This window comes from Empidonax traillii, unplaced genomic scaffold, assembly GCF_003031625.1.
Source record: "Empidonax traillii isolate 1590-97213 ecotype Southwest subspecies unplaced genomic scaffold, ASM303162v1 scaffold803:size405832, whole genome shotgun sequence".
Lineage (NCBI taxonomy): Eukaryota > Metazoa > Chordata > Aves > Passeriformes > Tyrannidae > Empidonax > Empidonax traillii.
Window position 1 is genome coordinate 47,608 of NW_020955996.1, and position 15,491 is coordinate 63,098.

At 44.4% G+C, this 15,491-nt stretch overlaps 1 protein-coding gene across 5 annotated transcripts in view; it reads right to left on the reverse strand.

Moving 5' to 3' along the window:
* The window catches only part of CEP170B (centrosomal protein 170B), a 57,562-nt gene that overhangs the window by 15,011 nt on the left and 27,060 nt on the right, over nt 1–15,491 (reverse strand). For 3 of the 5 annotated variants that reach the window (XM_027901633.1, XM_027901631.1, XM_027901629.1), the window contains exons 7-13: nt 13,527–13,628; nt 12,007–12,483; nt 9,720–9,782; nt 8,060–8,823; nt 5,839–6,027; nt 5,535–5,643; nt 2,323–4,095 (exon numbers count right to left, since the gene is read on the reverse strand). In XM_027901633.1, the coding sequence (XP_027757434.1) occupies nt 2,323–4,095; nt 5,535–5,643; nt 5,839–6,027; nt 8,060–8,823; nt 9,720–9,782; nt 12,007–12,483; nt 13,527–13,628 (3,477 nt within the window). The remainder of the gene's footprint in view (nt 1–2,322; nt 4,096–5,534; nt 5,644–5,838; nt 6,028–8,059; nt 8,824–9,719; nt 9,783–12,006; nt 12,484–13,526; nt 13,629–15,491) is intronic. The other 2 variants (XM_027901634.1, XM_027901632.1) reach the window with 1 other exon arrangement.

Sequence of the window (15,491 nt, forward strand, 5' to 3'; positions counted from 1 at the left end):
AGTGAAAGAAGTATTCCTGGACACCTACATCTATAAAAATGCCTTGGATTAGAATAAATTTATATATATACAGAAAAAATAAATTTAGCAGGGTTGGATCTTTTTTTTAAAAATGCAGTTTTAGAATCAAGAGGTCACCCTGTCACTGAACAGAAATTTTAAAATGAAAAGACTGATTTTCCAATACTGTATGTCAAAGGAAAATCAGAATCAGCTCCCTCAGTATCATTTAAATTACACTGAGTAAACAAATTGTGTACACAGAGGAGCAGGGGAGACAGGCCCTTAGCTTTCAGAATTGGTAACCTGGATTACTCTGATGTTATCTACGCATTTCACAGGAAGTGACTTCATGTGGCCCAACAAGACACTGGCATTTCTTGTCTCATGGCCAGATAGTTCATGCTGTTTCTCCACTAGCAAGATTAACTTTCTCCCATTGGGAGAGCTGGGAACTACTGTGGTTAGCTAAACACCTAAAGAACTCCTGGAATAAATCAGCCACATCTGCCTCCTTACCCCCAAGGCTTGACGCTCAGTGCTTTCAAGGGTTGTTGTACCATGCTAAGAAATGTCTTGATGGCACAGTGCAATAGTCCAATTTATCAACATTTCACTTTTGTTCCAGGAAGGGAGTTCTAGGTGTTGATTCACTATATCTACAACAGCATTAGTATAGGAACATGCATCACACGACAGTAAGCACAGTGAAGCACGAAACACACTAGTGTGTACTTAGAGCTTCCACAAGGTCCGCAATCCTATCAAGGAATTAGGAGGCTAGTATTTTAAGAATAACTAATTAAGCGGAAGGATTAGCATCATCTGCTGCAACTACAGACAAGGAAAGGTGTTAGCATGCTGCTACAGAGCTCTGGAAATCAAAAACCAATTCATTTGAATAAAGAACTGGCCAACACTTATCATTTTTCTCCGAATGATTTGAAGTCTGTGGTCCAAAGGCAGAGGGAGTGCAAAGAGAGCCTCCTGTTCGGAAAACTCTGACCACGTTATTTTGCTTTAAATTTGTTATTGTTTAACAAGAAGTTAATAATAGCATCATCTCAAAAAAGGCAAGAGAAGAGACTGCACATACTCTTTTAGCTTAATCACATTCTGATTTACATGCATATACAAATGTGTAAGAAAAAAATCATTACAATTAAAGGGGAAGCTGGATGCACTAAAACAATCCCAATCAAAACAAGCAGCAAATAACATTTTTAGCATGCAATAAAAATGAATAATGCAAGAAGGATAATTACTTCAGCTGTATGAAAATATATTAAAGGACACATCAAGAACTCCAAGACCCCTTACAAAATGACAGAACTGCTGAAAATAGCATCCCTCTCAACAGGACTCAGAAATCCAGCCAAAGGGGTTCTTCCTGTCCCTTTGGCTACCACATCATTCCTAAAAACCTAAGCAAACAGATCTGCTTTGCCACATCCATGGTAGGTCAAAGACTACAGGTATTGACCTGGAACTTAGACCAAAGTTGTCAGGGACAATCTCCCACTAACAATTACCATTCTGGAGTTGTCATCTGAATTGGGACCACCTCTTAATTAAAGGCTGATTTCAGTATGACAAATGTTGATATTGTAAGGGTTTGTTGAGTGCTCAGCTACAGAGCAAGATAAGACCCCAAACCTCTGCCTCACGGAAAACAGGACTGCACACCTGCCTTACCTATGGCAAAAGTGTGTGAAAACACACAGAAGTGAGAATTTCTTGGGGCAATCAACGTGCAGTGTCCAGCCCCATATTCATGTTTACAGGAAGAACAAGGAAACAGCTTTCACAACAAAGAGACATTTATTTCTTGTTCTCCTGTTTCAGATGCCTTCAAACCTGCCACCTCGGACATCAGCTGTCACCAACACCATAACAACAGCTCTCTGGGAAGCAAACTTTGAATCTTAGAAATTAAAGAAAAACAGGAACAGAACAGAATTCCTTGTAGAATTGTAGCCATTAAATTTTATGTTTTTAACAAAAAAAAAAAAAAAAGGCCAACATGCCATGGTCAAATGGCAACCGGTTGTTCAAGAAACAAACTCAGTGGAGGAAAAAAAAATAGCTATTTGCGACATCCTCACAAACACCACCACAATATCATCTCACTGGGTACGAGAGATGCTCTGCCATCTCCAAACCCAGAGGAAATCTCAACATCCTTGCTGCTAATTAATGCAGACTCTTGTACTCACCAATGCAGCTCCTCTACTACTTGAGATACCAATCCTTGGCAACCACGTGCAGCCTGCAAGTCAGAAAGAGGGGAATGTGGGAGAAACGTAAAGCAAGAGCACTTACTGGATGAGGAGGAGTACTTGACACTGCTTGAACGGGTCCTGCTGAAAGGCTGCTTGGCAGCAGCAGCAGCTGCTGTTTTCCTCGCCGCGGCTCTGACCTCGGAAACGCCCGTCTTCCGATAGGAATCCACACTGCGGCCCGAAAAACCCGTCCTCGACTGTGCTGTCTCGGAGTCACTGGGCACTGTAAATGAACCTGCCCGTTTCCTTGGCATGGCGAGGATGTCCAGCCGGGAGAGCTTCTTTGTCTCCGTGGGCTGCTTGGGGCCCTGAGCGGTGGCGTCAGGGTTGGAGGCCGTTTTCTCAGCATCGACACATTCATTGTCCGAAGCATCTCCCAGCCGTGCACGGCGCAGCTTCGAGGCCCGTGTGGGCCGCGGGGTGGATAAACTGTTGGAGCGGGTGAGAACCTGCTGGATTTTCTGCACATTGGAGGTGGTTTTGCTCTGGTCCTCCTTGGTGGCCTGAGTGTAAGGTTTCCTCCTGGGAACCGGCCGGGTTACCGGGTGCTCTTGGTCAGACACGACCGCGTCAGGGACTGACAAGTAGGGCAAGCTTGAACTTCGCTCGTCATCCGTGAAGTCAAGAGACCCTCGAGTCCCAGCGCTCCGCTTCATCTGGAAGCGTTTAGCGGCCTCCACACGGTTTGATGCTTCTGGTGCCTGCGTTTTCCGCTTCTCCGTCAGCCTGTCCCGAGCGCTGGGCTGCCCGCACTGGTCCTGGATGGAAGGTGAGGAGGAGGATTTCTCCTTCTGCAAGCTTGCGACCGCTTTGCGTTTTGGGGCGCTCGTCGGGACGTTCTTGCCGCTCACCAAGCTGACCGTGCTGGCAGTGTCTACGTCTGAGTCCCCTGACAAGGAGTCCTCCAGCTGACCAGCAGTTTCCGAGGGCTCCAGCTGTTGGCTTTGACTAAGCAATTTGGCTTCCAAGGCTGCCAAGGCAGTTTCAGTGTCCTTAAGAAGAAGATGAGTCTCCTGACTGAAGTCTATATGACTTGACCGAACAGCCTCTAAATCTTTAAGCAGAGGGTGACTTGAAATATGTGGGAGTTTATTTTGAGGAACACTGCTGCTTGATTTATCTTTGGTAAAACTTTCCTGTCTAACAAAAGATGCTGTTTCCTTTCCTGATGTGTTTTCTTGATCTTGAGGAAGACTCTGATGAAGGGAAATAACAACTTTTCCAGCCGCATTTATATAAGCGCTAACATCTTTGACCGGTGGCTTTCCAGCAACTGGTGTGCCAGCACACTTGAAGGAAAACTCCTGATCCTTGACATCTTTGTCTGCTTGAGCATGGGACACGCTCAGAGAGAGCTTGGAGGGAACTCCCACATCATTGCTGTCATCGCCAATGTAGAATGAAGTAGAAACTGGCTCACTCACAGCTCTCACATGTGAGATACGTGAGGCTCCTGGCTGACGGCTCTCTGATCTATTGCTTTCCCCCATCTGCTCTGGCATTTTATTGTTCTCTTTATATTTCTTGCCTTTTTCCATGCTGAAGCCATCATCAGATCTGCTGGCATCACTGAGGCTATCCGGATCCAAGTCCTCTTGGATGAAGAGGCGGCTGCTGGGATCTCCATAGGCTTCCGCGCAGTGGTCCTTCACGATGGTTCTCTTGGTAACCTCAGAATAGGACTCCTGGCAAACCAGGACCGTGGGCGTGGGGCTGTCTGATTTATCGCTGGGTGGGAGTTGGGGAAGAAGGCGCCTTGTTCTCGAGGGCACAGAGTTTTCTGGTTCCCCGGGTTTTGGGGCTACACCACTTTCTGAAGAGGATTAAGTGGACAACAATCAGCTATTGTACAACTATGCCACCTATTTACTTAATTATTTAGGAAGAGCTTGATCCTGCAAAGTGCAAGTCCACAAAAGCAGTCCCAAGATGCACTTAGGACTAAGCTTTTATGTAATATGGACATCAACAGGTGTGGCTGCTCCTTGCTCCCTCAGGTGTTTTGATACAGACAATATACCTAATTCCTTTGCTGAATCACACTGCTCAACACCTCTCCTCTCTCCAGGTTGGATTTCAGATCCATTCTCCCATAATATACCTCTCTGTACAAGCACATACTTTAGAGGCTAACTGCATAGCTAGCACCTGTCTGCCATCAGGCCACAGGAATGAGTTGAAAAGCCAGCATACATCAGTGATCCAGTGTTTTAAGCACCATTCTACACAACATTGCCCATTTGACTAAACAGGTGGTGTTTTTCACACCACAAGTTCTCCTACAATCATATCCCATGGCAAATTCCCAGGAGAAAGACCCTGTAACGTTTAAGAGGCTCTGAATTAGAGCTCACTGCCCCAGCATGGGTGGACTTATCAGCAAGGACACACTTCATAGAAAGAGCACTCCTATTTCTCCCACGCCGCTGGCCAGGACTCCGTATCTGACAACACCTTTAAATACCAGGATAACTGGTTATTTGGCTATGGTAATATTTCAAGGACTCCAGGAGTCAGGTTCTCTCACGGTGTGAAAACAGTAGCAACGACCTCTGAAACAATAGTTTCTTCTAATCTTTACTGGATCTACCTATAGCTGTTGATGGTAAGAAGGTAATGACAGTACTTCTAAACAAAAAAAGTTGGAAACATTTACAAAAGCCAACAAAGTGTTTTTCACCTGTCCTCACACACCAAGAAGACCAAGAGGGTCTGTTAGCTGTCTTCCCAGTTATGATAGGAGTCTGATTTTCTCCCACTCCCCTTCTTCCCTCCAAACATACTTTTCTATGCTGATCTCCATGCTTCAAAGCTGCCACTCAAGAGCAAACCTCAGAACACCCTAAATTCTCAACACAGCCAGACACAGGAGAAGCACACCAAAATAAAGCACAAGTCAGCAACTAACTCCAAGGCAACTTGCAACTGGAATCATATGCCAGTCTAAAGAATCACAACTCAGGGCTAGTTAACACCCAAAGCCCTTATGATCTCTCTTCTTCCCAGGTGCCCATCAGTCATGTCAAACTAACATTTAAGAACCTCTTGGATGACTCCAAAATGCAAACCAGAGGCGCTCTCTGTCTTCAGTTAATTGGGAACTATTCACTCTGTCCTTCCCATCCCCCACTACACCACCTAAACCAAAAAATAAGCTACAGCCAGCTGTACAGAAGCCCTTAATTTCTGCTTTTTGTATCATCCTGGCTTAGATTCAGCTTCCTTCAAACAGCAGTGTTGGATGAGACTTACCTGCACTTCCATCACCCTGCCCAGAGACAGATCCAGGTTCAGAGTAACTGTCCGCCAGGCTCGCCCACCTGGACACCCACTTCTGACTCCCCTGAGATGCCGCAGACATCTACAACAAGGTGGGGAAGACGATGTCAGAAAGAGGGTTTGTAAACAAAATCCTACCCACAGAAACCTCTCCTCTCATGCACATATCACTCGGTCTGCTCAAAATGGAAATCAAGCTACACGTCACATTTACATCCAGACAGAAAACCCACCTACACCTCCACCATCCCAGCAAATCCACCTGGACTGCCCTTACCTGCGCTTCAGCCTGGGACCCACTCACAGCTTTTGAGGAAAACGCCTGGAGCAAGGGTGACTTCTGACTAGTGCCATTTTCACTGATTAGATGCTGATGAGAACCGGAGTCGTCTTTTTCACCTTTAATTATTGGTCTAAAGGCTGAAGAGATTCTGGAAAATTCAGGCGACTCAAGAACGCCAAAAACCTGAAAAGGTGTTTGCATGGGAAAGATTAAACCCAAGAAAACAGAAAAATATTACCCCAAAATCCAAATCCATGAAACATTAGTCACACACAAACTGTGATCCCAAAGGGCCAGAAACACTTGCCAATGCTTCAATACCAACTAAATAAATCATTGTCTTCTGTACTCCACAGCAGCAGCTTTAAATACACTTATTCACAGAATTCCACTCACACCCACCTTTCCTTTCTCCCTCATTATTTAGCTGTGTTGCCTTTAACAGTAGCAACTTTCACTGAAAAGCAGCCCCTTTTCATCCCTGAGAAATTGGGGATAAGTGTCAGGAAAGCTATTTACCAGCTCATTTGTGGAGAATTAGAAATTAAAAATAGGAAAGCTTCAACCCCAGGGTCTTTCATAGACTGCAGCAGCGAGTGGGCTGAGCAAAGCAGCCTTGCACTGCCACACGAGGACCTGGGAAAGGATACACCTCTGAGATGAGTGAGTGCTTGAGCTACTTGGATAGATTCCCTCTGGAGATAAGCAGGCCTTCCTAAGGGGATGAACAAGACCTATGCCTTAGAAGGGCTTGTTTCTTTTCTCTGACTACAAGAAGTTCAGAGGAAGATACCACGAGGGAAGGTGCCTTGGCTGGGCAGAGTTCGCCATAAAGGTCTCCACTCTCACCTCTGTTAAAAAAGTGTGTGGGCAATGGTGGGGGGATAAAAAGCAGAGACACCTTAAAACCTAAGCAACTCCAGAACTCATATTTTCCATCTTCCTGGACAGAAACTCTGAGGTGCAACTATCAACTGCACCAAGTCTGTGGCACAGACCAGAAGTGTGTGGCACAGGACCTGAATTTGGCCAGTTTGCCTGCCCAAGTCACACGGCTGCCGAGACCACTCCCCAGAAATACTTGCATTTTTGTCGCATTTTCCTAGTCATCTAGGACTACTAGTCATCTGATGTCAGGACATTAGATTAGTCATCTAATGTCAGGACTAGGACCTTGCTGTGGCTTTAAATACCCTGCCCTGAGAGCTTCCGATCACATTCCAAACAAGATGCAAGGAACAAATGTAATAAACAAAAGAGGGAAGCTGGATCCAGGCTGTATACAAACTCTAAACCCAGGTTCAATTAAGGCTTGCTTTAAACCTCGCCATCCTCCTGACTGCACTTCACTAAATCTTCATAGCAACTTGCCAGTTTTGTTTTCATAATAGACCGCAGATGAAAGTTAAACCTGAAAATCAGCCAAACTTTGGTTTGCCCTGCAGTTGCTTATGTTGGGTGGGTTGTTTTTAAGCTTCTCCCTCATCTCTGGGGTTTTGTTTTTAGGCTATCATTCACTCTGCAAACATGTATAGATCCATCTAGGATTGCCTCTGCCCTAGATCACACCCTTTTCTTTCTCATCTAGCTGCCTCTTGCCCTGCCAGCAAGCACTGCCTTTCTAACCAGGCACAGCCAAGCACAGAAACACCTATCACTAAGGTTTATGAAGGATGAAGAGTACCAGCCCTTGGCATTTCCTTCGGCCTACCACAGGACGCTCCCATCCCTAACAGTGGGCAGGAGGTGATGCAACATCAAGGCAGAGCCCTGGGAGCAGTCCTAGAGAGCAGAGCTGCTCCCAGCCAAAGCTGTCAGCAGGATCAGCCTGGTCTTTATTCAGGTGTTGCCTTTCCTCTAAACAGATGGCAGGCCCACCCTTTCACTTTTGCATCCAAATCCCATTCTGGAAGCAAAGGTAGCTCTTTGCTGTGGGTTTATCTTGCCTTCTTTTACTACGTGGATTTTTTTTGTTTGTTTGCAATTCTGTTGTTTTGATGGGATTTTTTTAAAAACCAGCCTCGCAGTTTGTTGGGGTCTATCCTTAAAACAGGTTATCCAGGATGATTTTCTACCTATTTATAACCAGAACTCCCTGCTGCACCCAACTGCATCCCTTCATGGCAACAGCTAATTTAGGCCCTCAGCACAAGGCTTGGAGGCCCAAGCCTTCAGCCCCTAGATCACTGGTCAATCACAAAAAAGCAGCATTTACCTGATCTATCATTTTCCGTGCTTCCTCCACCTCTTTATCCTGTGACTCCGTCTCAATGGTGTATGTGCCTGTTTCGCTTATACTGTCTTCCTCATCATTCCTCCTGCCCTGGGCAGACTTCACCTCTGGAGATGGGGCAGAGGCAGACTCTGGTTCTGATGATATAACCACATGTGGAGCCACTGGCATGGGCAGAGGGGCTGGTTTCTCAGCACTTGGCTTCCCAGACTGAGCAGTCTCACGCAGGTACTCGGCCATAAAATCCTGAGCCATTTTGGACTTCCTCCCAACGCTCCCATAAGTTTTGGCCGATGCTCTGGAAGCAGAGGAGTTCGAAGAGTTGATCCGATCCTCCGTCTTCTCCCTCTTGAAGGAGCTAGCTCTTTGGGTCCCACAGGAGTTGTTACTGGGTTTGCCCGCCTGGGCTGTGAGGTGGGATGGCGGCACTGAATTTCCCACCTTCTCCGCCGGCAGCGCATTCTTGCGCTTTTCAACCTTGGTCTTCATGCCCGGGTCGGTGTCGCTCTGGGAGGAGTGAGCGCTGTGCGTGAAGGACTGCGACCGCTTCTTCCGTGGCGTGTCCTCGAAGAACTCGATGACAAAGGCCTGTTTGTTGTGCAGCATCTCGTGGGGGTCCCGCCTCATCTGGCGCTGCAGCCGCGTTTGCTCTGTCGGACGTTCGCTGCCCGTCGGCGTCTCCTTCTCCGCCTTGGGCGCCACAGGGTCTTCGGAGTCGCTCTGCGTCCCGTCCTCGTGCCTATTGCCTGGAAACAAGGCGTGCAGGTTTGGCTTTCATGTTCTCAGTTGCTGCGGCCCTCTCAATAACTCCCAGTTGAAATTCATCATTTCAGTTAAAAGGAAAGCATCCTATAGGATTAAACAACTCCAAAGACATCTGTGTGATACAAGGATTGTATCCCAACAGAAGAAATAAAAGAGAAGGCAGCTCTTTCCTGACCCCACTTCTTACCACTCATTGGCTATTATTTATTTATTTTAAAACAATTCAGGAAGATATTTCAGCCTCATGGGTTTCTGATTTTGTAACACTGGTTGGTTTAGATATCTATGTTTTGTTTCTTTCTTTTTTCAATCTAAATAGAAATGATGACATTATTTGGGCGTTCCGCCCAATTACTGTAGTCTAAGATCACCTCATTAGGTTTTCTCTGTTACAGAGCAGAAGTAGCTCTGCAGGATCAGTAAATAAAACCCTCAGAATGCATCCCATGAAACCAAATCCCCATGACAAAAGACCAGATCAGTGCATTATAAGCAGATACATCTCTGAGCACCCACATTACCCTCCTCTACAAGGGGGAAATCAACCTGAGGGTAACAGAAAAGTAAATCTGCAGGATTCTTTACTTTTCCTGGAGATCTAAGAATCACACCGTGACACCCCCATGAGTTACACTATCCTATCACCAGCTAAGCAAAGGTTAAATCATTACTTAAGAGTTCACTAAGCTTAAACTAAGTTTACAATTATTTTCACTTATGTTAGCAACAACCATCTTTACAACCGTCCCTTACATATCAGTGCCTGCCTGACCCTCGGCACCTTAGCTCAGGACTCTCAGAAAATAAGTTGAAACTTAAAATTAAGTTGAAACTTAAAATTAAAACAAAAAATTAAAAGTAAAACAAAAAAACAAACCTTTTTTTGGAGAAGGAAACGGGTGTGAAGGCACAGAACACGATTCAGTCAACGACCAGGAACCTGTCATCGGGAGAACGGGGAAAGAGGTCTCTGCGCTATAGACTGTAATATGTAGCAAGATATACTAGCTAAAATACCACGTGTTTGAAAGGAAAACTGCTCAAACCTACTTTGCAAGTTCTCCAGACTCATGGGTGAAGACCATTTATTACATCGAGTTAACTGTGAAAGATTAGAATTTAATGTAAGATCCATTCAACCCAGGAGTCAGTTCTGCGAGGAGTTTCCTAACACCCTCATGAAGGAAGCCAGCAAACTTTGCATTGTGCCCCAAGGGCTGATAAGCTTCACTCTTGGAAGGGAAAGTTCCTAAATGAAAGGTCTTGGCTGAGAACTCTGCTGAATGCAAAACGGTGAGGACACAAGGAAAACATCCACCACGCACAGGGATGCCCCAACAGAACACAATCCACATCCCCTCAAACTGCAGAGGCCTGACCTCTCTAGCCTTAATACCAGGCTTTACATTCATCACATTGTTCCTGGAAGTGAACAGTTAATTAGCCTCAATGGTGGGCAACTCTGATACTGAGGACTCAAACCTGGTAGGAAGCCAGTGGTAGCCTCCAAGATATCTTCCAAATTAGCCCTGCCAGAAGAACACGTTACGCAGCTATCGCAAGATAAATGACACCCTGTCCTCTGCCAAAGCAGAGGTGGATAAACTCCTCAGGCCACCAACACTGAATGTTTTAATCAAATGTCCAAAGGCGGATTTCTTGATATGCAAATTATGCATTAAATTACCTCAGCTTCTCTCCATGCCTTATAGATGGTAGAGAGGCAAGTGTCATCAGTTTAGTGTTGTGTGCATCGCTCAGGAAAATCCTAGGATAAGCAACAGCTGCCCAACTCTCTAGTTTTCTCCAAGAGGAAAAAGTAAAACTACTACTGAAACACATTTCTATCACACATTTCTATCTCTGAAAGTGTCCTCCAGTAAGTCAAGAAAGTCCAATATGACAATAACAAAAAATCTCCAACCCAAACTCCTCTATCATACAAGTCAATTGTAGACTGAAAACAAGACCCTAAATAACCAAACAGGGCACCTCAACACTGTCCCTTGTTGGGAAGAACTGAAAACAAGCAATGGCAACAAAACAGTTCCATTTCCATGCCATGCCCAACCCCATGGCTGAATATGAGGCCTTTCTGACCGTACAGGGTTCCCAAAAATATGCATCCATAAAAGCAAGTTGGAGGTGTAATACGTAAAACTCTTCATGTTATGAGTCAGTTTTTTCTAACAAGGCCCAAGCAACTATTCTTTCAAGGGAAAACAAGGTATTGCTCTCATTTAAGTAGGACCTTGAGCACAAATTGGTCTTCAATACGACTTCATCAGATAAAGCTGCAATTCAAAACAACAGCTTTTCCAAAGGCAAGACAGTGGCTACACAGGAATCTGTGGTCTCCTCCTGGCTGTGCAGTGCATGGTCCAAGAGAGACACCCAAGCAAGCCTACATCTTGTAAAATATATTCAAAGTTGAATGAAAATCATGAGTCCCACAAGCTGCACTAAGAACGAGGCTCCAAACTACACTTCAGATCTTTGAATATCCCCAAAGAATTCCTCACAGTGACACACTTAACAGGACACAGGACCACAAAATCTGATGTTTTGAACAGAGAAGAATTTCAGATAAGCTTTAAGAGAAGTTCAAGAGAAGAAACCTTTTCCTACAGGCACAACAATTTCCACTATTTGGGATCATGTACTCTCAACTCTATCTGTACTCCCTTTGTCAGGACCTCTCGTCATCCAAGCAACTGGCTCTGGATGATCACACTTAAGACCCTTCTGGACTACAGCTAAAAAGAAAAGTCATTCCATCAGCTAGGAGAAGACAAGAGAACAAAATTCACTGAAATACCAGTGTTTATCAGCCTGCCTGATCACATGGAAATTATTTTAGACATTTAAAAATCAAAACAGTTTTTTTCAACCAGTTACTGCTGAGCTGGCACTATAGATGTAGAGCAGTCACATTAGAGTGTCCCCAGGCCAACATCACACATGACTTCAGGACCAGCTGAAGAGCTTGCTAGCCAGATTCAAAACATTAACAGTCATTAAAGTAATACTCTTCATCTTGCAAATTTGGAGCAGAGATAATAAAGTCCAGTTCTCCTTGAAAGGAGAAGGGTTCTCCTCTTTTATTATGCAGCATTTGCAAAGCCAACAGAGAGCTATGTCCACATGACAAGATATTCACTCACCTTTAAGTGTCCTCACATGAACTGGCAGGTCACTCTTGGTACTGTAAACGTCATCTCCTGCAGACTGACGTCTCATCAAGCTTGGGTCATTCTGGACAAGCCAGTCAGCCACTTTGCTCTCTGCTGACATCACTTCTGTGTGAGCTGGTTCCTTACTATACGGTCTCCTCTGTCTGAGTGAAAATTTAGTTACGTGGTCTTTTATCTTTATTTTACCCGGGGTACCATCATCAAATTCAATGGTGAAAGAGGCATGACTCTGTACAACGGGGGCTACCACGGTATCAACATCCTTTGTTGGGATCTCATGGACCTGTGTTTCTGGAGATTTGGATGGCTGCTGAAATTCTTTAGTTGGGATCTCAAAATAACTTGGCTCTCTCCGGAAGGGGAACACAGGCTGTTCCTGGGCATCTCTATAAGTAGAAATATTCCCATTCAGTTCCTCTTCGTGTTGGGTTATCTCTTTGGATCTCTCTACAGAAGGTAAAAAAAAAGGGGCAATAAACCCTTAAATTCACAAACATTAGATGAAATGGAATAAAGAAAAAACCACAAGTTCTCTATTTGATAGCTTTGTACTCTGGCCTCATCACTGAAATCAGTGCTTTGTGGTCTGACCAACAGTTGTTATATTCACTTTGTTCCTTCTTCCACTGCTCTCAAAAGAGAGAGCTGAGCTTGCACACACACACAGAGTTCTGTATTTTGCCGGAACCTATGTAACTGGCACCATTTTGAGGTTTCTGTATGCCTGGGCTGATAGGGAAGGAAGATCCTATTTCACCCTGCTGGATTCATTTACACGTGCGCGCGCGCGCACACACACACTGAGAGACCCCCATTCAACTTCCACAGTTCAAAGGAAAAGCTTCAGTGTGCAAAGCTAATCACAGGCATGACTCTTGCTGGATCTCTAAATCTCTAACATCACTAAGGATAAAACCGTATTTTTTCAGTACTACTCCAACTTCTTGGCTAGAAGATCACTCACTTATTTTACCCTCTTGGAAGGGCTGCTAATTTCTCTGCTAGAGAACAGATACACACTGTATGTGCATTGAAATATAGCACTTCTTTGTGCAGTAGAGCACTATGCTTGACAGAAACATCAGGTTTACTGCAAAAATTAAAAAGGATGCATCTTCCATACATACAGATTCACAAGAACAGGAGTGGTAAGACTAAATGGCTTCCAAGGATGACGAGGTGAGAAACAGATTCAGCACTGCTATATAACTAGGTCTCAAAAAAGCTTAGTAAGGCCTTTCTCATCCACACTGAATTATTCCACAACTGCTGTTTCTAATGTTCAAATATTTTAGGGAAAACATTTTAATTCTCCCTTATTCCAGTTTCATCATCAGCAATCTACTCACAGGAACGTAAAAATACAAGCACAAAAAAAAAAAGAGTGGTAATTAAAGCCTTGAGACAGGATGGCTTCACAAAGTAAATACCAAAAGTGTGCAGAAATTTTGTGTCCCCCATCTTCTCCCACCCCAAATCACCTCCATTACCTGAGTAATGTTCCTCTGGCCTTCTCTCCTCCTTGTTATTTGCATCATCTTCCCCCCACCAGGAGGGCTGCCCATAGAGAGGGGTGCGGTAAGTATTCGTTTCTAGGAAGAGAATAAGCAAATACTTTGACACAGAAAATATCAATTTACCAGGTTCACAGAAGTCAACCACATGCCAAAAAGGGAAAAAAACAGCAGGGCCAGATGAGACCATGAACCTGTTATCATCATCATCATTTTAACAACAGCAAATTATATATAATATGTTCAGGCTTTTTTTCTTTTTCGCCCTTTTTTCTTCTTTATATTCTACTGCAAGGTGGTGACTTCACCTCCCTTTGTTGTCTTTCATAGCTATGTTTCCCAAATAGTGTCTTTTCTCCCTTTCTAGCCTCTTTATTCACAGGAAGCGGAAGATTTTTGGCAGGACAGACTTCAAAACATTAACCACACAATTGTCTGCAACTCACCGGCAATTTAGGTGAAAATCAGATTTTTTTTCCTCATCTGAACTGGGAAGACTTTAGTTTTGTCCCTTTCTTGCCCCACCATGCCGTTGGGTTTTTTGAGGTTAGGGATTTTTTCCACTATTTACCACTCCCACTCTAAGTGACACACATTTCAAAACAGGAAATTCTTGAAGCATTACAAATTTAGGAAAAATGGCGAAACCATCTCCTTACACATTCATAAAGAAGTAGTAAACTCTTGCTCTCTAAAGCTTAAAGTAAACCAAGTGGATTCCAGAGTCACTGCAGGACAGAGGGTTTTTTTCTTGGAGAGGCTGACCCTAGAAGAGCCAAGCTTACATAATCTTCTCTGCTCAGTGGGCACTCACCGAAATATCAGGGCTTTCCTGCAACAACTGGTACCCAAAGGAGCTGAGCCACTGCTTCTCGTTTTGTATCTCACAAAACAAGACTGTGTTTTGGCCATGCCTTGGGCTGCTGCTGTTTATGCAACAAGTAAGAAGAATACACCCCAATGCACCCATGGTATAGTTAATATTATGGGTTTTTAATAGTTTAAGAGGAGCAAATAAAGTAGCTTTTGTTCTTTCATCTAGAGGTGATAGAAACACCAGGATAGGTCAGGGGCTGTAGTTAAGATCTATCTTTGTTAGCTGCTTCTGCCTCTACCCGTAACAGCCATCAGCACTGGCTTTACCAGCCACGTCTTAGCCCTGGCTCCTGCTCCAGAGCCATAGCCGGGCTTCTACTGCCAGCTGCTGCTCGGCTTGTGGTTTTCAAACCACAAACACACTGCTCTGTGTAAAGCAGCTCTCAAGTAGTCCTGCAATTTTGCATTCCTTCTTTAAGAGGGACATGGCACAAAGCAGTCGTTAGCATAAGGGAAGTCAGGAGAGGAAGGGGAATTAAATAAGTCGAAGGAAAAAAAAAAAGAAGCCTGATTTTATGCTGCTGTTTCTAAAGCTACACAGACCCAGTGGCCACTACTTCGGATATTTTTTTCTAGAATCATTCCAGAAATATATAAGCTCATATGCTGACAGTCCATAGGAAAAAATTTTGCTTTACAGATGCAGCCCACAGGTCCTCTTCAAGAGATCTCTTTGTGTTTCAAAATGAACCATGCAGCCTCCCTTCACACTGAGGATCAAAAGAGGTTGAAGGTATTACTCTCCTCTCTGCCTAGAGAGCGTGGAAGGTAAACCAAGTTCCTATTATGTAGGCAGCCTTTGAAAGTTCAAAGGATGAAGCATTTCTCCCCATGATAAATTGGAACTGCCAAGCAGTATGTTTCACAACTGAGAATGGGTAAACCACTCATGGGACAGGGGGGATAAAAAAGAAAAACACATTTCACAAGGCTGTCAATGAACAGAGGCACTTCAGTGTAAGGTTTGGTTTCTGAGACCTTCTATCACACAGCCCAGCAGAAACCTACCACCCTCTCTCTTCATGTTATAACTTGCCCACTAGACCCTGCCCCGACCATGCAGGA